General features: G+C 45.6%; 1 protein-coding gene across 18 annotated transcripts in view; it reads right to left on the reverse strand.

Moving 5' to 3' along the window:
* Eph (Eph receptor tyrosine kinase) overlaps positions 1–22,945 on the reverse strand; it is a 93,443-nt gene that overhangs the window by 31,603 nt on the left and 38,895 nt on the right. For all 18 annotated transcript variants that reach the window (XM_071697158.1, XM_071697169.1, XM_071697159.1 and 15 more), the window contains exon 3: positions 7,098–7,177. In XM_071697158.1, the coding sequence (XP_071553259.1) occupies positions 7,098–7,177 (80 nt within the window). The remainder of the gene's footprint in view (positions 1–7,097; positions 7,178–22,945) is intronic.

A 22,945-nucleotide genomic window follows, 5' to 3' on the forward strand; every position in this document is an offset into this window, starting at 1 on the left:
AATTACACGCAGACCATATATGTCTCGTTTAACTATATGGCAGCGTGACCTTAATTCCTCATAAATAAATCGTATTATTCATATTTGTAATTTGCCTTAATAAATTTGTCTTAGTATAAGTGAACTACATTCCTATATAAAACATAGTGCAAGTCTATTGAATACTATAATAAATAACTCCACAACCTTCTACTTGTTTTTTTGTAAAAATGCTAAAAATGGTCAATTCCGAAGTCTCTCATAATCCTCTGACATAAAAAGTGATAATTACGACACACTTTTGAAATTTAAATGCTTTGACATAAGCTACTACGTAAGTGACGGTTTCGAGTTCGTCTTGAAAAAAAATTATGAGAGATAGTGAGAATCTATCGTTGTCATAACTTTTACAAAATGTGCCGCCGAGTGGCGCAATTAAAGGGTGCAGGCGATTTGTTTCTGTGCCGCGGCGACTCGATGAGAAATCTGTAATCGATACTTTTCGTTCGTTTGCGTGAGCTTCGCCTGCATGCAAAAGAGGCTCCTTGATTATACGGGGTGGTCCCGATGCGCGCGGCCCTAGTGACACTTTACGAGGCGGTGCGCGGCCGTTTTGCAATTCGAGAACTCGCCGACACGTTTCCGTGAGAACGAGTTTTACTATTTCCCGCGCGTTATTCGCACGTTCGATACCTCGCCGTTAAACGTGAGTGTGTGTACGTGAGGCGATCGCTTTAAGTACCAAAGATATATTTCTCCTTTCACATTACGTCGTATTGATGCATGCGTAACGTTTTGCGGGCATATATAAGTATCAGCGTGTGTTATAGATCTCGCGATAATATTTAACGATAAAGAATAAAGTGCCTGGATTTTGCAAAACTCATTGAACATGCTCGAAGCATTGTTAATATGAAATGAAATTTCGATCTTGCAGTGTGGCTTCACTCTACTTGAAGTTACGGTATCAGAAATATGATCCTATCGAACGCGTATAGCTTTACTGATAAAAGAGATGATATCGGCCGCTTTCTTCGTTATCATTCGCAAGATAGCGACATGAGACGATAAATCGAGGTGAAAGGGAACATTGAGGCACGTCTACTCGGAAGAAACGGAAATGCGATTGCGTTAGCGCGAAATCGAGAGTCTCGATTGGCGAAATCGCTCTCGTATACATACGTCGTATTCCCCGCTGCAAAACACAAGGTACACAATCTAAGGAGGAAGAGGGAGATACATGCGACAAGTGTGTCTTAAATTTCCGCTCGAGATGATAAGTTCGATGACGAACGACAGAGGAGAAGTCTCTGCCTCCTTTCTAATCACGATTAAATATAAACGAACGATGGAAGAAGAAGCGGTTAGGCGAAAGGCTTAAGATTCCGGGTGGCATCACCGATAAGACAATTTTAAATAATCAATCGCGCGTGCAGTTAATCTCCCCAGTCCCCGGTGAATCGTGCCACCGGCAGGAGATGAAGATGTTTTTTTAAATAGTCGTAGACGGGTCATAATGTCGATGCCGGGCACGGTTGATGGGTTTTCACAACAAGCCTGAACCGAGGGGGAAATAAATCAGGTGTGCTTATCTAGCTAATAAATATTTAGCTAATAGTCAGTTAGTCTATTCCAGATATGGCCCGAAAAGTAACCCGATATTTATTATTGCCACTCGACTCGATGGAATGCTCGCAGCTGCGTTGACTTTTACGCGCTCCTCCACGCGCTTACGTTCGTTCTTTCCGTATATATTTAGTTGTCTACAAGATATAAAATACAGATACGCGCGTACACGTTCTAATGCCTGTTCAAACGGATTTTTGTAGTGTCAAAAAATATACGTTACTCGAAAAAGATTGGAGAAATTAGTTGCTTCAGAGTCTCACGAAGTTGCGTTGCGCGTACGTTATATTCTCATTGACGGCGATTACGTTCTCGCGGGCGTCGTGTCGCGTTCCGCGAAGGCGATTTTCTGAGCAGTCGAGTCTCTGAAGAAGACACGGTTACCCGAGTCACATATCACTATGTGAATTTCGCATTCGGGGAGCGCATTTAGATGCAGATACGGGCGCGGTTAAATAGCCGGAGCCACGGTGAGAAAGAGAGAAGGAGACGACGAGAAGGGGGAGCCGGTGGTACAAGAGGCGGTAAGAGGAGAAGATAAAAGAAGAACGGGAGGAGAGACGGCTACCGGAGAGGGAGACGGCGAGAAGGGGGGTGAAAGACGAGGATGGATGAAGATGAAGGAAGCGGAAGATGAAACGGTCAGATAGAAGCCTGAGTGCCACGTGCGAACCGTGGCGGGCAGGTCTCTTCGTCGGAACTGCGACCGCGATCAGCCACGTTTCATCAGCTGCAAAATGAACTCGGATACCATGAGCATCCGACGGAAGTGAGAAGGCGTTCTTTTTTCGGCGGGCAAGTTCCCGAATACTTTGGATGAAGGTGGATATTGCTGTTCATCGAATGTCGGAGTACCACTATTATTATTGTATTATGAAAGTATCGTTGTGTGCGGTCCACTGAACTTTACATCATTCGTTCGCTCTCGCTACGCAGATCGCCACTTATGTAACATATCTGTAATCGCATGTTGTCAATCGACAATTCGAAACTGCGGATAATACTTTAGACGCAAATCAGTAGATTTTGTCGAGTGTTTCCAAATTATAATCGATCGAGAATCTAAAGATCGTCGGGAATTAAGTCTAGAATTACAACTATCAGCTTTTTCTATCTTTAAGAAGATAAATCTTTCGGCGCATCTATTTGAAACCTATTACCAGTGGATTCTCTCCCGATGTCCTCGGAAATCCTTCCACGATGTACGCCTTCGGGTCTTCAATAATTTACTTTTAATGAGACGTTACACATAAAAGTACACAGAGAACAGTATTTCCTAAAATTTGTTCCAATCTTGTTTATTAGACTTTCTAAATGTCGAGCCCTCTCTCTCTCTCTCTCTCTCTCTCTCTCTCTCTGCATCTCTTGCAATCGATCGTGACGTTAGGAAACGAGTTCCACTCGCAATAGGATGACGATAAATTTTTTTGAATAAAAAGAACGGCAAGATCTCCCGGCGCGGCGGAGAGCCACCAGCGTTCGCCTTCGACTACGACCGACGGACGCTCGTGGAAGGAAGAGACCGTTACTCTCAATGGACCAATGGCCTCTGTGTTTCTCGCCTTCCTATTAAACGTGCGCGCGCGATCGCATCGCATCCCGTTTTCCTATTCATAGAATAAATTCCGGGCGAAACGGGCGAGACGAAAATCTATCCGATTTCAGAGTCGTTACCGGTAGAAATCCGACTCGACGATTGACCCCCCGTGGAAATATCGAAAGATATCGAAACGCGCCGCTCTCGCTGTGGAAACAGCCAGACCGGAGAATGTTTCTCCATCCGTTGAATTCTCGCGAGTCGCGCGACTTTATCGAATTTCAGCCAAGTGCAAGTCGATATTCTCAGAGGGTGAGGGAAAACTTCTTCATTTCGACGGTCATGATCGGATTACGACTTCTTAAGCATGGAAATTAGCTTGAAGTAAAGTGGCGAGAACGAAATCAAAGCGCGCCGTCGTTAGTCTTTCCTAAGTGGCTTGGAATTTCAACGGAAACTTTCTCGATTTCTTCTTTCGCTCTATTTTTCTTAAGATCCTACTTATCGATATTTCGATATGGCAAATTCGATAAGTTTTACGTACTTTTCGAAGATTAAGAAGAATAATATTTAACATGATTTTATAAAAAGTCAAAATTACAGATAATCAGAAATTCTCTTTCTCTCCGGTTCGTACTAAAAATTAAGCTAAAAGCTTGGAACGGGATTTAAATCAATGCGAAGTAAGCTACGGGGTCAGCGAGAAGGACGCTTAATTAATTCCAGTGGGTACGTTTCCCCGCATCTTTCATCCAAAGTCGTCGTGGTCGGGAGGGCATCGAGATAGAATATATAATATGGCGATAGAGCATAGCCCATATCTTCGGCCCTTTATGCGAGTTTTGACCCTCGCCGACACAGCATCAAAGCATCTTTTCGCTCCGAGCCTGTCCTCCCTCTGTCGGCTTGTTCAAATAGTCTGAGCTAATTCCGTTTACTTGTATATTAATAACCACCCCGCTATCAGTTATAAAGGCGCGTACTTATCGTGTTCGGGATATTAATGCCGACCGGAGAAGAGTGATTAAAACGACAGAAGAATATCCACAAAGCATGGTCACGATCGTTTTTTTCCCCTACGTGCGATTAAAATGCAAGTAATCTTTTGATCTCTATGCTTAATTAAGAATTACGTAGATGTTTAAATGCCTTTTAAATGGCCGATATATTTGTTAAAACCAAAATGTATTCAATTGGAAATAAATAATTTCGCATTGTTCTCCGCTCATCACCGCGTGAGAACGTTGCTTTTTTGTTTGTTAATATGACGAGGGCGGCTAATTGGACCTGGATCTTCCCGGGAAAATTATTCATCCTCGGAAATAAATTTCCTGTCACGTATGATCGAAGGTAATGGCGTGCGTGAGAGGCGCGCTAATCCCTACTCGAGAAAACTGATTAGAGCGAGTCGTGAGAAAATTCTCGTTTTTATCAATCTTGCTTTCGGGCGACGCGACTTCCTTCGGTAAGAATAGCTCGGGAAAGCGGATCAGCCTGGAGACCAGCCTAAGAGGATTCCCCATTTCGCGCGTATGTTGACGCATTCTCTCGCACAGTGAGGACAACCACGTGAAACGTGAATTCCTCGACCCGGGGAAATCGAACATCGTTTTTCGTCATCTACGACCGTCAGGCAATGGACAAATCTTGTCGTCCGTCCGATCGATCTGCGGAGCGTGCGAGACGCAGATTCCGAACGAAAGACTTGTCAGGATTGAACGAGGGAGATCGCCGATAAGCGGAATTCGGAATGTTTGAAAAATCGATTTGGAACAGTTCGTATTATTAACGCACGTTTTAACGTTAAACGGTCGTCTATGCTTGAGTTTTATTTGCCCAATGTGAAAAAGATGTTCACAGTGTCAATAGGCGACGAGAATCGGACGGACACTAACACTTAGCGCCGAGGATACATCTTTGGGCTTTGGAAGGAACTTTAAAGGCTCGTAGATGTGTAACTAATATCGCGGTCGTTTTTACGAGGAGCACGTGCGCGCGAGAATTCACGGAAGAGAAAAAGAGACACACATACAGAGAGAAAGAGAGAGAGAGAGAGAGAGAGAGAGAGAGAGAGAGAGAGAGAGAGAGAGAGAGAGAGAGAGAGAGAGAGAGAGAGAGAGAGAGAGGAGGGAAAACGCGTATTTGGACGTAGCACTTCCGACGGGCGAAATGGAACGGGAGGTGCAAAGTGAACTCGAGTGGTTCACGGAGGACGAAGCGTGCAGCGAGAGCGTTCTTTTTCGGGTCATTCCCGAAAAAAAAGATCAGACTCTCGTGCGTGGTCCGCCGGCGCAGCCATCTCTCTTCGGTCCGTTTCGTCCGGGGAGAGGCGCGTCGAACGTTTAGCGCCCAGAAAAATCAACAGCAGCCTCAAAGAACCTTTTCAAACAGAGCGTTACGCTGGCCGATTAGCGCTGCGACACTAACGATCGACATTGCGAGAGAAAAGAGAGAAAAAAGGCGGACAAGCGCGCGTGTGCCGTCGTACTCGATCGTTTCACGATCGAGGGCAAAAAAAAGATTTTTTTAGATGATTGAGCAAACACAAATAAAGAGTAAAGAGCTTATAGCAGTGACAAAAGGCTTCTGAGATCTTGGCGACAGCAAAGTATCAATCCGCTTAAAAAAAGACTGTTTTTTCTGTTAAATAATATATATCCTGTACAAATGTTACTAAAATATCAAGCGAAGATTAGCATAGGAATAGAAAAACTAGAGGGCTATAATAAAAGTATAATGAAAATTACAATAAGCTTCGAGATATGTCTAACGAGTCGGTCGAATCGCCAAAAAAATCGGAGTCGCCAGTTTATTGTCGTGATCGAGAGAAAGAGCCGAAGCCTCGAACACGAGATATCCGGCCGACACCCACGTAGGGTCACGGAGGAGGATGTCCCCCGTGCGCGAAACTGCACTCACGGTGCCCCCACGATGTTTAAATAAACATCGCGTGTCCCTCCTTTTTCCCTTCTACCGCCTGTCTTTTCGGCCGGCACCTCTGCCGTGCCGGCGCGGCCGTATCACTAATTTGTCCGTTCAAACAAAAAGCAATTTGTTACCCGGTCGGACTGACTCACGGGCCGAGTGGTGCATACGGCCCGGCCGTGGAGCGCGAAAGAGGACGGGAGGCGGCGGGTGGTGCTGGAGGAGAGAATCGGCAGAGGAAGAGAAAGAGGAGAAAGAAGAGGAGAAACGGAGAGAGGTGGAGGCTGATTTAAACCTGTCTGGCGGCCCGCTGCGCGCTTAACAACTGAAAAACAAACATGGCGCCGAGAGAGCGCATCGGCCAGCGGGAGCCCACGTATGTGCCGCGCGCGTACCGAGACTATAAAGTGCTTCTGGTACCACCGGCACCCGGCCAGTCGAGTTCCAAAAGATTTCTCCTCTCCGCGAGAAAAGAATAAAAAAAATACAGAGAGAAGAAAATGTCGGGAAGTCCTGGAATTTTTTTCCATCTAGGCGTCCCTTTGTTACGATCGCCGGAGGAGCTGAGAAGAGAGAGAGAGAGAGAGAGAGAGAGAGAGAGAGAGAGGGCTCCTGAATCGCGTGCAACGACCTCGCGAGAGAGTATTAATTTATGTTTGAGACATTTTTAATATTTCCCTTTGGCCGCGCGGAAAAGGATGCCGAACGTGCGCGCGAGCGAGCGAGCGGAATTCCTACGTCGACGGGAATTTTCCCGTGTTGCTGTTGGCACGTCGAATATTTCCATGGAAATTCGCGATATTTAAGAAATTGTTTCGTCCTTCCATCGAGGAGGGGTGAATCTGATCTTACTTTCGGATTCTCGATGCTTTTATCGCTTAAAGAGTCGAGGGAGTTACCGGCTATCGGAATGAATAATTTTCCTTCGTATCGAAGAGAGGAAAAAGTTTTCTCGCCAACATTTTAAGAAGAAGTTTGATGCCTTCTATTCATGCGCATCGACGTGCGATAGAAATTTCGGTGTACTTACGCCAGGAGTGTTAGCTTGAGGCCCGAACGGGTATCTCGTCCAGTCGAGTTTCTCTTCCGTCGTCGTGTCCAAGAGAACAACTGCAATCACAAAGAAAATGCGATGTGAGTATGTGCACGAGATGTCATCGAGCTTATATCATAATATAATAATAAATAAATTTCCCTCTTATTTGTGTCTCTATTCTCCTTTCTTCCTAAATTTTAAGATTCAAAAAAATGTATTTTATCTTATGAAGTAGCGAAGAACATGAACTTTACAGAATTTTCTAATTTCTTCTTTATTTTTATCTATACTCTTGCGACTAATGCGACTTCTTTAACTACCTTATTTCATACAATCGCACATCTACCACAGATATAATTACACGTCTCAATGTTATATTACAACGGAGCGCGATACGAAATTAAAACCTGTCCAGAGTTGTCTGAGCTCATCTTAAGAAAGACAGTAAGTACGTGCCAAAGTCATCGTGAGGAAATCGACCCATCGAAGGGGGATGTTCCCTCTCAAAATGGCGGATGGTTAAGAGCGTGAGGGGTGAAAAAATATCGGGAGATGAATACGGCGAGAGAAGAAAGGAGCGAAAGAGAGAGAGAGAGAGAAAGAGAGGCACGTAAGGTCAGAAAAAAAAACGGGAAGATTCCATCCACTGTGTATCGGTGTATGCATTCTCGCGTAGGAACCAAGTTCCGCGCTCTGTCCTGCATCGTGGTAGAGGTGGCGGTGGTGATGTTGGTGGTAGTGGTCGTATCGACCGGGTCTGGGCCGCCACCAACCCTCGATTCTCCTCTCTCTCCCTTTCGTCGATTCGTTCTTCCTCTCTTCACCTCTCATCCACGCGCCCGGCACATTCCTCTCTTCTCCTTCGTTCATTCGTCTCTCTTCTTTTCGCCTCGCGTTCTTTGTATCTCTAGCGCCCTTTCTCTCTTCGGTCTTGACAGCCCGCTCGTCCTTCCTTCCTGCATCTCCTTTTCATCGTTCCGTTCTCATGCTCTTCCTCCACCTTCCTCCCTCTTTCCTTCCTTCTCTTTATAGTCACTTCATTCTTTTCCATCTCGCGATATCTGCCCCAAATCCATAATCGAACTGGATTGGCGTTGCCAGCTTCTAGAACGATTGTCCTAGAGCTTCTATCTAGATATCTGGCCCTTGAATTCTTATATATGTAGGCTAGAGCGCGACACGAATGAGAACGTACCTATCGCCGACGCCGAATACAATCTCAAAGGTGGAAACTACATGATGTAAAATCTATTTTTATTTGTCCTATTTTTTGGACCCCTTTCCCCCTTTTGCGCTTCTACCTCCTCGCCCATCGATCTCCCATCCTGCCACCGATCATTTTTCGACAGAGGCACTTGCGCGAACTGCAATTATCTCGCTGCATCCAAACCGATGCGAAGCAGAGTGTGAGCGACAGGTTGCGTGCTCAAAACAAAACAAAAATTGTGCCGAATGTAACTTTTGGGATTAATCTGGGACGAGGTCCTGGTCCAACAGAGACCTAAACAAATTTTTAGGCGATTCCGACCCAAATTGCAAAATAAAACCTTCTCTCTGTTGCTGTAACAATTTTTATTTTCTATCTGGACTAGATGTGAAGGAGTGTATTGTACGAACGCGCTTCATAAGATACGCGTATATTTTAGATTACTTTGGAATGCGCGATAGTTTGATGGAATGCGCGAGAGACGGTGAGCATTAGTATCGCGAGGGGATACTCCGTTTTAAGCTGCTGGATCAGTTGCCCTCTAAGTCATCCCATTGTGAAGAGTATCTCGCAGGAGTGGAGTTTGCACTGCAGCGTGCCGATCTAATTCGAGTGCTCTCGTGAAGAACTTATAGGATATATAGGCACGCGCGCCTTCGCGCAACCGAATTCACGGAGTAAGATCCGAGAGAGTTTGCTCCTTCTATATCGCCTCGATCGTTCCTAATAAACTTCGCGGAAAGCCTTAGCAGATTGACCCCGGGATTATTCCCCGACGCCGCGCCGATGAGATTTACTCGACGAATATCCGACTCAATCCGCGGCTTTATAATCGCGTTTCTTCAAATTTGCATTTTAAACAGCGCCATTTTCCGTCTTCTTGTCGAGTGTTACGTCGAAGAAGATATTTATTTCTGGAAGCTCCGCGCGCGTACGGAAGAGATGTAAGAATGAATTATGGGATGATAAACCCCCTCGGATCGATTTTACGTAGTGACACGAATGAACTTGAGCCACGTAAGAAACAGATATGTCTCCGTATAGGAACTATCGAGTGTACCATTTCCAATCTATACACGTATAGCTATATCGCTGCACCAGCTGTGTAGGGTAATTCCGGGATAAGATAACTATAGTTATTGGCATAGATGACCACGGAAAGAGACACGCTAAAGTACTATACGTAATAATTTCGACGAGCATGACTCTGCCAACAATTTCAATCGACTGTCATGACGTTTTAGTAACTATTCAATCGTATAACTATAGCGGCTATTAAAGGAACCGCAAGCGCTGGCCATTTTCCTCCTCGTTTAAAAGGCTATAAATGTTTCCTTTTGTCCGATCAATTGCAACGGTTAATATGAAGTCAACTTTATGGTATTAAAAATTGAATATAAAAATTTGTTTAGAAAGAGGAAAGACATAACAAACTTAATCTAAATTTTTGTTAAAAAGTACAGAAGAATTTAGAACATTCTCTATACATAAATCTCTTATATATTCATATATCGTATCACATTTCCTTTCGTTGTGACTTTTGTTGTGACACACGCTTTTTAATAGTCTTGATTTATATACCTTGATTCTTATCCTTCGAGGATCCGTTTTAGGGCTAGCATAAATTTCAGGACTTCGTTCGACTAATGCTACACCTCGGAATTACTTCGCCACAAGTGCGTGGTATCACGAGGGAGAGATAACGGTGCGGTTTAAAGATTCTATACTGGTCGGCCGCATCTACGATGCGCGATCATCGACGCGAAAAGAGAAAGTGCAGCCGCCCGCCCCGGTACGAGATGACGCGACGCGACGGCGGTCGTCACATGCCGGTGCAGCCGCTATGTATCGTGCGTGCGACACGTGCATTATGCGCCTTCGTCCGTCGGACACGTGTCACATGACGTGAGCCACTCGCCGCGTGTGTCGTCGTGGAATGCCGAGAAGAGGAGCGGCGGGAACGAGAAAAAATTACGGACGCGCTCCCTCTTTCTCTCTCGTGACTCGGATCATAACCGAGGAAAATGCGATTATATACGTTCGGTAAAAGCTTGCGGCTGAACGAACACGAAGAAAAGACGGTGTCGCGGCGCCGATAATCTCGCGGGCGATGCCAGCGCGATGTAACCGTTATTTTGCAGGATGTTCTGCGGTCGCTGGACGTAAGTAGTGCGGACATTTAAGTATAGTCTACCGTGTATACTTTCTATTAATAAAAAAATTTTAGAATTATGTACAGCGAAGAAAATAATCAATGAACAACACGTTAAAATTAGAATGATTAAAGTTTAAGAATAACTTTCCTAGACATGTCTGATTGATTCTGGAGACTCTCCTCGTTGCGTTGCATAGTTACTTCTTTCGAGAGCGAAGCAACGAAGTCTAACGGTGGCTATACAATAATGCACGAGATGCAAAGTGAAAGAGCACGCTCCGATTTTCGGCTGACATTCGAGAAAACAAGCTCATCCCACACACACACAAAAGAGCGTTCCCTTCGCCTGAAATTCAACGCGATCGACAGCGACAAGCAGACAAGACAATCATACACGACTCGAGACAACTTCACCAGTCGTGGGAGGAAAGCAGAGTGGAGGGCAGACGGGAGGTGAAAGGACACGGCGCAGGGTCCCTGTCTCTGAATTACTATTCCCGCGTGTGTTTACCGACGAGCGGAAACGACTTAACGGGCAGGTCGGTCGTCGTGAAAACGACGATACATCCTTCCTGTCTTTCGCTCCATCCTGTTCTCGCGAACATTCTGATTCGCCGTCGCTTTGCCCGTCGCTTTCCACAGGGTGTCCCAAAAGGGGACGACTTGACAATTGCAGTATTCTACATGAAATTTTCCAACACAATCTTTCCCTGATGAAAATTTTAGACGACGCGCTACAATGTTTAAATTTTTTAACATAAGATATATCTCGAGGGTTAACAGCTTTTTATAAAAATTCTATTATTGTAGGAACCCTGTAACCTCTCCCCCCCCAAGTAAGAAATGAAATTTTAAAATCTATTTGTTTCGATCACTTGCTTTCGCACGATGGAACTTGTTACTTTTTAATATGCTAAGTAACTTTTAATTAGATGGAATTTTCAGCATAGAGCGTCTAAAATTATTTTGGGGCGTCCTGTATGCACACTCGCGACATGCATAGATCTCTCCCTGTGAGTGTGCGTGCATCTACGTGCACGTAAGTATGTGTGTGCGTGTGTAACCGGTGTACAACGTGGTCCCGCGAGAGGTACCGAATTTAAATTTCAAATTTGGAGCGTGTCGCAGGGTGTGACGGTATGCATAGCGTTGCCCGCCGGCTCTAACTCACTCCACCGATGGTGCGTCTTCGACCCCTCTTCTCCCCTCCGCCCCTCGAACCCTTGCTCCGCCGCCCTCTGTGCGCGGTCCCCCCCCCCTTTTCCCCGATTCCACCCAGTACATATCCAGCGCGGTTCCTCTTATTCCTTCCATTTATCTATCCATCTCGATTTTTCATATTATTCAAACGAGAGAGGAATCTGATCTTATCGATCGGCAAAAGGAGTTCCCGTTTAACTGTTCTCAACTGAAGTGGTATACACGGTATCCGACGTACGCCGTACTTTCCTTCGTGCACGTGTTTTTGAGCCGATTTGGGGTCGACCTCGTTTTAACAGAAATTTGTTTCGATACTATCAACGAAGTAAGCCGATTCGTCACGGTATACCTATGCCACACTTGCTGAAAGTGAGTAGAAACCATGTCACGGATGCAAATCCACTATTGAATGGTTTAACTTCGATTAGGTACAGTAGTGCAGTAATTAGTTAGCGTCAGATCTCAAACTGTTCGCGTAATCTACGGCAGCGAAGCCGACATAATCGATAAAAGGCGCTTAAAGGGAAATCTACACAACAGCCGAGTACGCAATAAATCTTCTGATTGTGAAAAATTAATTGTTTTGAAAGAAAGAAAATTAAATATACGTTAAGTTTTTCACCTTTTTCAGAAAGTGTGTTAATTGTCATTGTGTCACAGACCGAACCTGTCGCAATTAAGCTCAGGTAATTTGTATCAAGATTCAAAAGTCTTATATCGAAGAAATATCGAAATTACGTCTGACACATAGTGTTTCGGTTCAAACGATCGTGTCAGTAGTTAACGAGCTAAAAGAGATACCGCGAGAATAGAGGTCTGATCTCCTCTCTTTCGTCTCCGAAGTCCGAACCTTCGGGGATCTGTCGATCCTGAGTGATCGGCTCGGTCACCGACGTCGGCTGGTCAGCTTATCTCCTGTGGCTTCCAATCTAGCTTGCGCAAGGCGACACCGTTCTGTCTTTTTCTCCTTCTGTCCATCAGCCGTCGATCGATGCACAATGCATACCTCTAATCAGAGAGAGAGAGAGAGAGAGAGAGAGAGAGAGAGAGAGAGAGCGCCCGCCTTTCCTACGACGGAAGAAATTGTATGCTTTCTCGCGACGATAAATCAATAGCCGAGGTCGCCAGAAGAAAGAGATGGCTGAGTGACGTAACGGGCCTGTTCTTTCCGTACGGTCCTCGCGTATAAGGGGGTCGACCCCGCGCGCGCTTGTATATCCAAAGAGACCCACGATTGAATCGCGAGCGCGAGAGAACCTGTTGCCCGTCACGAGGACGATTAAGATTACGATTTCGTCTTCCGCACGCGCACGCACGGGCACGCACGCACATATACGCATACAAGATCAACCGGCCTGATCTTACGACGATATAATATCGTTACCGTTCCGCGGTTATCATTCACCGAAACCCACCCGCGGTGTCGGTTCCCGCTAATGCCCGACTCTCACGAGCGGCAACGGAGATTTCGTGTGCGCAGCTTCCAGGATCGTCTCTCTTTCTCTCTTTCTCTCGGAGCGGAGCGAGAGACCGCCGCCGGTTTCATCAAGATCGGCACGGACACGTAAACGCGAACGGACGACGTTACACTCGCCGTTCCTCGCGTTTCCCATCGTGCTCGCGCATCGAGGAAGTATTCCAGATTTTGATACCGTTATCCAGATTCCATCTTTATCCCGGGCGATTTGCATTTTGTACGTCGCGCGTCGGAGCGTCGGGCGAGGCCGCTTCGTATCTCGCCTCCATCTTCGCTCTACGATTCTTAGGGTTTAACGAAATATCCAGGTGAGTCGGTCTATTCGATTGTACCGCTCGGTCGACTTCGACTGTTATTGTATCTCGTTTGATTTCAACGACGGTACATCGCGAAACATTTAAAAATAGCTACGTACGTAAACCAGTAAACGAAGGGATGTAAGCTTTCAAATAAAACGTGACACAAAAATTAAAGAAACAATTATCTCTTTCGTAAGTAGTACAATTGACTAATTCTTTCTGTCTGTCACAGTTAAATAAATTACTCTCTTGCTAATTATCTGGGATTTCTTTTAGATTATTTTAGAACAGCTTAATTGAGTCGCTGGTCACAATCGCGATGTTAGACCATCGGTTGGCCATTGCGCCGACGTTGACGAGTTGAATTGCAAATCGAGATCGCGCGCGTCACATACGCGCGGCGATCGATCAGCGGCGAGAGAACCGGGATATCCGGACGGTATTCGCGAGCGAGGAAGTCACGTCTCGCAATTCCGTGCCTCGAAAAGTCCAATGTGCGGCGAGGGGCGCATGTGCGCTCACCTAACTGCCGCGGCATATGCGCTCGCTCGGCTCGTTCGGTAGATCAGCCGCGCAGTGCAGACGAACGCGAGAATGGAACGGACGAGCGAAGAAACGAACGAGAATGGGAACGACGCGACAGCGCGAGAAGGAGAATGAGACGGAAAGAGGACGCCGAGGAAGAAAGACCACCTACGTCTTACGACGCGCGCCCAGCGGATATTCAAGAGACGGTGTACGTTCGTTCCTCGACTTTATTTCGGCTCTAAAAATGCTGCTACGAGGCCCATCGTGACACGAGTGTCGCGCGCGGCTCGTCTTTTTCCCCAACTTATTCTCTCTCTTCCTCTTTCTCCTGGGTTCTCTCTTCTCTCCCTCATTAGGTATCGGGATCCTCCTCTCTCCTTCAGTTTCAACGAGCAACGCCTCCATGCTTTTGCTTTAACGGCCTTCCAATTTGTCAGAATCCCTCTTCCCTTCTCTATCAATTATCTTTTCTTTATTTCTCTCTCACACACAATCCTCGATCGTCAGCTGCCGTCCATCCACATGCATCCCTTTTCCAGTGTATCGCAGCTTGTTTGCCAGGGTGTCGACTCATCGTGTGAGTTTCGAATATGCCCCAATGGGGATCCCCAGTCTAATCCGCATTGTGTAAAAGATCGAGATACAATCAACGTGTAGTTTAATATAGACATATTGACGGATTGATTTCATATCTGCGACACTCTGGTCAAACAAAGTTACTAAATAAATTGCGGAAAAAATATATCTTATTCCTAAAGTTTAATTTTTCTTAGAGAACTTTGTTGAATATATTTCTATTATCTCCATTTAAGAAAATAATTGATAATAGAGATGAATAAGATATAATTAATCTTGGCGTACCTTAACAGTATAATGTGTATCTAATAATCATATGCTATCTTTTTTAAAAAAGTTGGGATTTGATAAATGCAAGGATTAAAAAAAAACATTTACATATCATAATCATCGCGCCTTGAAAAGTTAATGGAAAATTCAGACGTACATGGAACCTTAACGTATGACACACGGGGACGTCGATTTCCATCTGAGAATTTATTCGTCGGCTTCATTTATCGTATCAGGCTTCGTCACCCCCTCGTAATCTTTTCGATCGCGGAAGTGGCTCTCTGAATTCGTAGACAAAATTACCCTTCTCGAATGATGAGCGAGTGAGGGGAAAAGTAAGGCGGGGAAAAGAGAAGATTCCCCGGGAGGATGAAAAAATATGAGGTGCTCGGTAACTTAACCCCCGGTCTCCCGTCTCTGCGGGGTCCCGCAGACCCCCGGCTTACTATCGTGGGTCCAACTGGGCGGCATAAGAAAGGCGGCGGTAGCGGCGGGAAGGCAAAGGGAGACGCGTATGCGACGCGATGGTAGACGCGGTTTGTGGACTCGGCCCACGCTACGTATGAGCCAGCGTCGCATGGGTGGAATTACCATTTACATAGCGTTATTATGTTTGCGTATAATGTATGTACACATGTTAAATCAATTATTTAGAGAATATAGCTCTCTCTCGATATCGCGGGAAACCGAGCCTCAAGAGAAGGACGGAGAAGAGAGAGACTGAGAGAGTCTCTCCTCTTTCTTTTCTTCGTTTCCTATCTTCCAGCTTCTTTTTTTTCTCCCGCCAACGGCGCTGTTTGCATATGGATCTTGAATTTCAATTGTGCTTTTCAAGTACGGCCTCCTATTCTTTTGTTTTCCGTCGGCCGGCCGCCTCGGCACTTCCCAAACCCACCCCCTTATCCTTCTCTCTTTCCAATAGTCTTTCTCCTCGAGTCTGTCTTTCTTCTTCTCCGTTTTTTCGTTAGCGCTTTATGAAAAAGAAGAGAAGAAAAAGAGAAGCACTTATTAACATTTTAGTGAATAACATATGTGATAGAAAAATCGTTTCTTATAAGCAGTTACACAAGTGCAGATACAAGATACGATAGAGCGGACAGAGCGAGACTGTTAGACGATCGGTATGTATAAAAAGTAATGAAATAAGAAAAATTAATTTTTTGCTATTGTAAATAAAAATTAACGAGAGTTAATTACAACGCGATAATATTAAATAACTAATCTCCCGTTGTAGTTTAGCTTTCTGAATATAAATTAACTTATATATATATCATAAATAAAAAGAAAAATAAATGATTAGCAAACGGGAAAGAAAGAAAGAAAATCGGGAGCCAAGTTGTATCAATCATGTGTTGGGATAAGGCCAATTCACCGAAATATTTATTTGTTTCCGCGCATCGTGGCCCGACCGAATCCAAATAAATAAGAACCATCACCCTTCTCTCTCATCCTCCATCCGTTCATAAATTTTCCCAGTGGTATTAACGGTGGATGATACTTGCAGCCACGACGATGCAGCTTTCATGGTGTGAAGCGGGCTTTAATTTATCTTACGACCCCCGTGCTGCGGCGCGTGCATGTGAGAGAACGAAAGAGGGAGAGAGAGAAAGAGAGGGAGGAGAGAAAGAGAAAGAGAGAGAAAGATAGAGAGTGGTTTCTGTATTAGCATGTAAATCACATCGTGTGAGGCTTTTTGGAATAGAAACCTTCCGTCCCAGAGACGCGACAGCGATAATCGAATTCTCTAATCTAAAACAACGAGGAGACGTGTGTAAGCAGAGGATTTGGCGATTACGAGAGCTCGTCTCTCTTCACTCCTCTTTTTGCTCGATTCGCTACTCCGTTGAGGATACCTTCGGCCTCTGCCGATCTCCTTTCCCTTTCCTTTTTTTCTTCTCGCGAACTTAAGTCGCGTATTACTATGTAAATTGCTATCAGACCGCGATAATCAAATTAATCGTCCCAAACGATCGTCGGACAAAGTGAACCGTACGACCGACCCGGTCCGTTCGATCTCTTTGTCTTTCTCGCTCTCCACGTTCACGTCATCAAGGAAGAAAAATAAATTCGCTTGACAACATGCTTCGGCCCGATTTCATCCTCGTTCTTGATCATTTCTTGTCGAGCGCCGGGATGATTCGGTCTTCTTCCGAACGCCGCGCTTCGGTCCGGTTTTTCAAACAGCCTGAATCTCACATCACTATGTAAATTACTGCTTGATCTCCACAAGGAGGTGATCCCTATGCCGTGATCGCAATAATTAAATTAATCGGTCTAAATATCTGCCAAAAATTCGTCCTCTGTCCTCAGGAGGGACGAAAGAGGGAGAGAAAGAGCCGAACCGGACCGACTCCGATTCGGCCGATTATATTTCTCGTTATTCTTTTTAATTGGCCTGGCGCGATCTCGTCGGCGCAACCGTCAAAAAAGAGGATAAATATCTCGTTAGAATATCGGGTGGGCCATATCGCGTCCCGCTCCTCTCTCTCTCCTATGCTTTATTATTTTTCTACCACGTCGTCGATTCGCTGAAGCGATCAGCGAAAATCATCGGAAAATTGCCGCTGCCCGGCGCCGCGTCGCGACGCTCTGCCTTTATCCGAGATTTATGCGGGTCAGTAATCCTGCATACCGATAATCCCCACATGCGATCGGTACACACACACATATATATATATATATATATATATATATCCGGCTTAATCGACAACGCCGAGAGAAAAAAATAATTCTCGATAGTCGCGGTTGCACGTGGACGAGGAATATTCCGGATGCATATAAGGCAGGAGGAAAGGGCCATGAAAGGCAGTGCGGGAGAACTTGGGACACTCCGTATATTTTCCCCGACGCGATTTGTCGGCCATCTGTCCGATCGGCAGTTTATACGGCTCGGTAATTTTCACATACCGCGAATATTAGATACACGAAGCGTTTCTGCGGCCGCCGCACCGCCACGCGTGCAGAAGTATCTACATGTGTATGCGTATATGCGTACGCTATGCGTATTACACATGGTACGTCCGATCGCGACGTGCCACGATTTTGCACGTGTCTTGCACGCGTGCATAAGCGAACAGGCATTCTCTCTCTCTCTCTCTCTCTATATCTCTATCTCTCTCTCTCTCTCTCTCTCTCTCTCTCTCTCTCTCTCTCTCTCTCTCTCTCTCTCTCTCTCTCTCTCTCTCTCTCTCTCTCTCTCTCTCTCTCCCTCCCTTGCTTGGTATACACGCTGCGATTTATCTCAAGAGAGAGGAAGAGAGAGAAGACCGGTTAATGCGTTCCGAGAATCTATTACCGGGCTCCCAATATTATAATTATTTTATTAGCGACTCGCTCATTATGTTCCTTTTTACGGGCGAGCAATGATGATTACGATTATTTTTTTCCACCTTTTCCTTTGGTCTCTTTTTGTCCCCGTTCCTTATGCTACTAGCTCTTCCGCGTAACGACGCCGTCTTCCATAAAAGTGTCCGCTTTGTCGGGGAATGTATCCTTGGAATTCGGATGACGAATCGAGCTTCAGTCCACAAACGCGTTCGATTAATCGTACGATGTGTTCCAAGAAGGTACTTGCTTTATAAATTATATTAGCATGCCACTGATAATGAATATAATCAAGAACTTGGGAATGAGAAACAGATAAAAATCAAGATTATCGTTTTGATATCCAACTGCAAAAAGCTACTTAATTGCACGCAGCAAAAAATCTCGTGCAATAAATAATGCACCGCAATATCGTGAATTTTACTAATATGCCAGAATATACGTGGAATTTTATTAGCAACCTTCAGAATGAGTAAATTCGAACGGACGAAGATACCGGCAATTCGTAGAAGTAATTATAAAATAGAATCGCAGGATTCGGCTGAGCTACAACGATAGCTATTCACATATAATTTCCTTAAAAAAAACGCGATATTGATCAACGCGCAAAGGCTGGTTGCAGGTTCGTTCGAGGAGTCGTTAATCAGCACGATGAGGGCGATGAGAGGGTTCATTAGCAAAGCGTTCGCTCTCGCGGTCGAAGGAGATATTTGCGGTTTCTCTTTCCTTTCGCTCTCTTTCTCTCTCTTTTTCTCTCTTTCTTTCGGCCGGTCGACGTTCCCAGGAATCTTTCAATTCCCGCTTACAGGGTGGGGTGTATCCTCGCGTGCGTTGTTAAGACCGAGATTTTATGACACGATCCGAAATAACGAGGAACCTGAGTCAGCGGCGCGCATAAGTTATCTCGTTTCATTTCTCGTTTGAATCACCGGTCGAGTTCCATCGACGGTGACCTCGGTGGTCCACGCGATGGAAATGGTGAACGATCTTGTCAGAGCGTGCCCAAAGCTCTCAAAGGTCATCCAAACTGTCCTGATCCCCGATAGCCGATGATGTCGTCGACGTGGCTATTAAAGAGTTTCCTGCAATACGCCGCATTCGAATAAATAAACAAGACGATAAATGTCGCGTTTCGGAACTCTTGGTACAGTAACCCAAGATCTTGCACAAGATATCGATACGGTAACGACGCATTTTACATGACACGACATGAGCGCGGAGGGTCATTTCGAGCTCAAGTTTTTAACGCGGGAGATCGACACACGGTCGGATTAGCGGAATTTGAAACACAGCCGTGTTGAAATATCGAGATCTCGGCGTTTTCTCGCGCGCGCGAGGTATTTATGCGCGCGCGGGCGCGTTAAATTCATCGTTAACGTTTATTACCGTGCACGACATTAAATGCCTCGTCCGCGTTAAAGGCGGACTCGCGCGAATGCTACAACCGGCCTCGCCATCTAAACGCGGCGCAGCTATTACGCAGTCTTAGAAATGCACTTACGCGCACCTGATCGTGTTCCGCACGAATACACGACGCCAAACTCGTTCCGATAGGTACACGTGAGACCTTCGTGCGTACCTGATCTGGCCGTTCCGCTTATTCGCTGAACCCGAACCTTATTTAGCTGTATATCGCGCTAATGCCGTTCAACACGTTGCCCTCGATCGCAAAGCTTTCATATCGATCAAAAGCCCCTTTCGTCTTGTAACGCGGAAGAGAAAATATCATTGCATCGCTCCTCGCGACGTAAGTCAAGACTTATCCTAATGATGATAACAAATCCGACTTGGAAAGCGTAATGAATTATTTAGAATGCTAACTTGTTCATTTGACGCATATAACTAGAGTCGCAAGACTTCCTAGACGTTAGACGTACATGTTTATATTCAAGTATTGCTCGCCTCGAAACGAAACGTACTTACTGTACCAGATATCTTATTTACAGTGTCATTATAACGGCGCTGGTCGCGCACAAAAGGAGCAAGATACATATCCAAAGGGATAGACGCGGTCGCGAGAAGAGATGGAGGATCCAACAGCGGTGAGAAATCACTCGTTTCTTTTTCCAGCTCTTCCTTTTTTCGCAGGTGCGACGGCGGCGGCAGCGGCTGCTGCCGCTGCCGCTGCTGGATGACGGAGGGAAGTCACAAATTTTTTCATTAATATGCAGCGAGACACTCCTAACTCCCTGCTGCTCGGAAAAGGTAATGTAGTAGCGGGGGCAAAAAGGGAGAAAATACCCGGAGCTCGCGCGGTATACGTGTGCCGTGCCGATTCATGTGTGTGTGTGTGTGTGTGTGTGTGTGTGAGATGAGGCGTGTTCGCACGCGCGTAGGTGTAAGAGAGAAATAATGGTCTGCTAGGAAATGTAACCAGCCGACGCTCACGCCCTCGTCGCGACGCCTCAAGAGACTTTATGGGGATGAAGGAGGGAGGAGATACACGGAGAAGAAACGAAAGCGCGCTGTTAGACGGCGGCGCACACGGGGGTGTAAAAACCGGGGGAGAATATCTATACTTATATAAAATGTCCCGCGCGCCGGGCATATACACATACACGTCGATACACGCCACTTTCGACTTTCAAGGAGCAATTCGTCTCATTCGATCCTCGCATATTGTTTCCCTGCCCGACAAATTGCTACCACCCTTCCACGCGTTCCGTAATAAAATTATTGAAAATATCGTTCCGTGAGATTAGTCTGCTCTCTCACGCAGGGGTAACGTTGTTACATAAAGGAACGATATGTTATAGCTATCTAGCAAATAATAAATCATAACAACCTGAACATTTACACCTACGTGTAACAAACAAATTAAACAATATAAGTTGTTTACTTAAATTTCAATTATTCCTAAATGTTTTTTTTCTATAGAGTTCTTCTTCATTTACTTATATTAAATTGGCAATTTACACACAGCACATATTTTATTCTTCTGTAAAATAAAACGTCATATAGCAAGTACACGATGGCAAGGCATTTAACAATCAATTATCAACAAATTTGAATGTTTAGGACGAGCCGTGCGAGAACCGAGCTTGACACTCCTGGCCTACAGCATCGAAGCTCGAGCTCACGGAAATTATACCGGTTTGAATACCCGTCTGAAATGGGGAAACACGTAACACGGGGCTAACGCGAGTCGTTCGTCGTTGGTGTACTTCGGGCCCCGCTATTCGAAGCGTTTTACTGGGCGGCATGCCTAACTTCTCTATATATCTCTCTATACCTGTCTCTTCGTCTTCTTATAACCGACGTCCTTCTTTTTCCTCTCCTTTCTTCCATCTCACTCGCGAGAGATTTTTCTCGGCGATTAAAATTTATGTTCAGCCGTGTACCCGGTGCGTGCATATCGCGTTTCGTCTCGCGCAATGCTCGTTTTGCGGCGAGTTACATACACATTTAAAGCGCGTTTACACAGACACACAAACACGCACGTACATGAATATGTAGAAAGATATACACATATGTGTCGCTTAGTCTCTCTCTCTCTCTCTCTTACTCTCGCGCCGCACGTTTTTCCCGCCTCGCGCTGAGTTTGACAAGTTTATTTGTCTCTGCGGCGCGATCGGGCCGCATCTCGCCGTCGCCGTCGTTGGAAAATCTACGAAGAGGAAACGCGCGACAAAGGGACCACCGATGACGGTTTCCTTTCAGCGGAAACAAAATTGCGGTGGTCCAGCTGCGGAAAGCACGACCTAGTGTATTTATAGGAGTAAGATTGGCATTAAAAAGGGTAGGGCGACGAGGACGGGAGAGGGCGCGGTTTCGTCCAATCATCCGACGAAACAAAAACCGTCGGGATGAAAAATACTGATTTTTATTCTGGCAGGTTGTACTGGGTCGTCCCTTTGTGGCACAGCTTGGACTACCGAGAGCAGATATTGCACGTCGCCGATGATATTGAATATTTAAATCGCATTGATATTTCACAAGAGAGAGTGAGAGAGAGAGAGAGAGAGAGAGAGAGAGAGAGAGAGAGAGAGAGAGAGAGAGAGAGAGAGAGAGAGAGAGAGAGAGAGAGAGAGAGAGAGAGAGAGAGAGAGAGAGAGAGAGAGAGAGAGAGAGAGAGAGAGAGAGAGAGAGAGAGAGAGTAACACGATAGCGTCGAGTTAAAAATATGAAGTTTTTTCGGCGCGCCACAGAGCCGATTTGGAAGATCGACCGACAGTGTGATCGAACGCGAATGCCCTGTCTGTTCACGGATATCGACCGAATCATCCTCCGACGATATAAGTGAAACGTCGTATCGAGACGTTGACAGGTTTTCGATAACGACGCTTGATAGCTTGAATATATTAATTTCTCGAGCGCCATATGTTTTCATTCCTAATTGATCCTGAAATCGAAGAGGCGATTTGCGTTAATTTCGATATCACGCTCTCTCGTTCAGTTCTTCCAGAATACCTCTTATATATTCAAATATTATTATTTTTATTTACGGGGAGCGTTCTCCTTAATATCTTCAGCGATGCTAGGTACGGGATAACGCGTATCTCTCCGTGTTATTGCATAATGGTGCAGCGGAGCGCATAACGCTCAAGTCGTAAGACGGTCAATTTCGCGATAGATGTATTTTCGTCGCGGTGCACCGATGCATCTGGAGAAGTACCATCTCGAATTCCTCTTGCCCTCTCCTTTCTCTCTCCCTCTCTCTCCTTTGAACCACGATACTATAGCGCTGTTGAGTTCGGTCAATGAGAGTAGCCTACATTCGTCGTGTGATCTTTTCCTCGCGCATGGGCAGCGCACACAGGGGGGGGGGGGCCGGAACCATAAGCCCTCGCTTCCACCTTCACGTAC

This window comes from Temnothorax nylanderi, unplaced genomic scaffold (assembly GCF_030848795.1).
Source record: "Temnothorax nylanderi isolate EJ_2023f unplaced genomic scaffold, tnyl_v1.0 TNYL_tig0011_pilon, whole genome shotgun sequence".
NCBI lineage: Eukaryota > Metazoa > Arthropoda > Insecta > Hymenoptera > Formicidae > Temnothorax > Temnothorax nylanderi.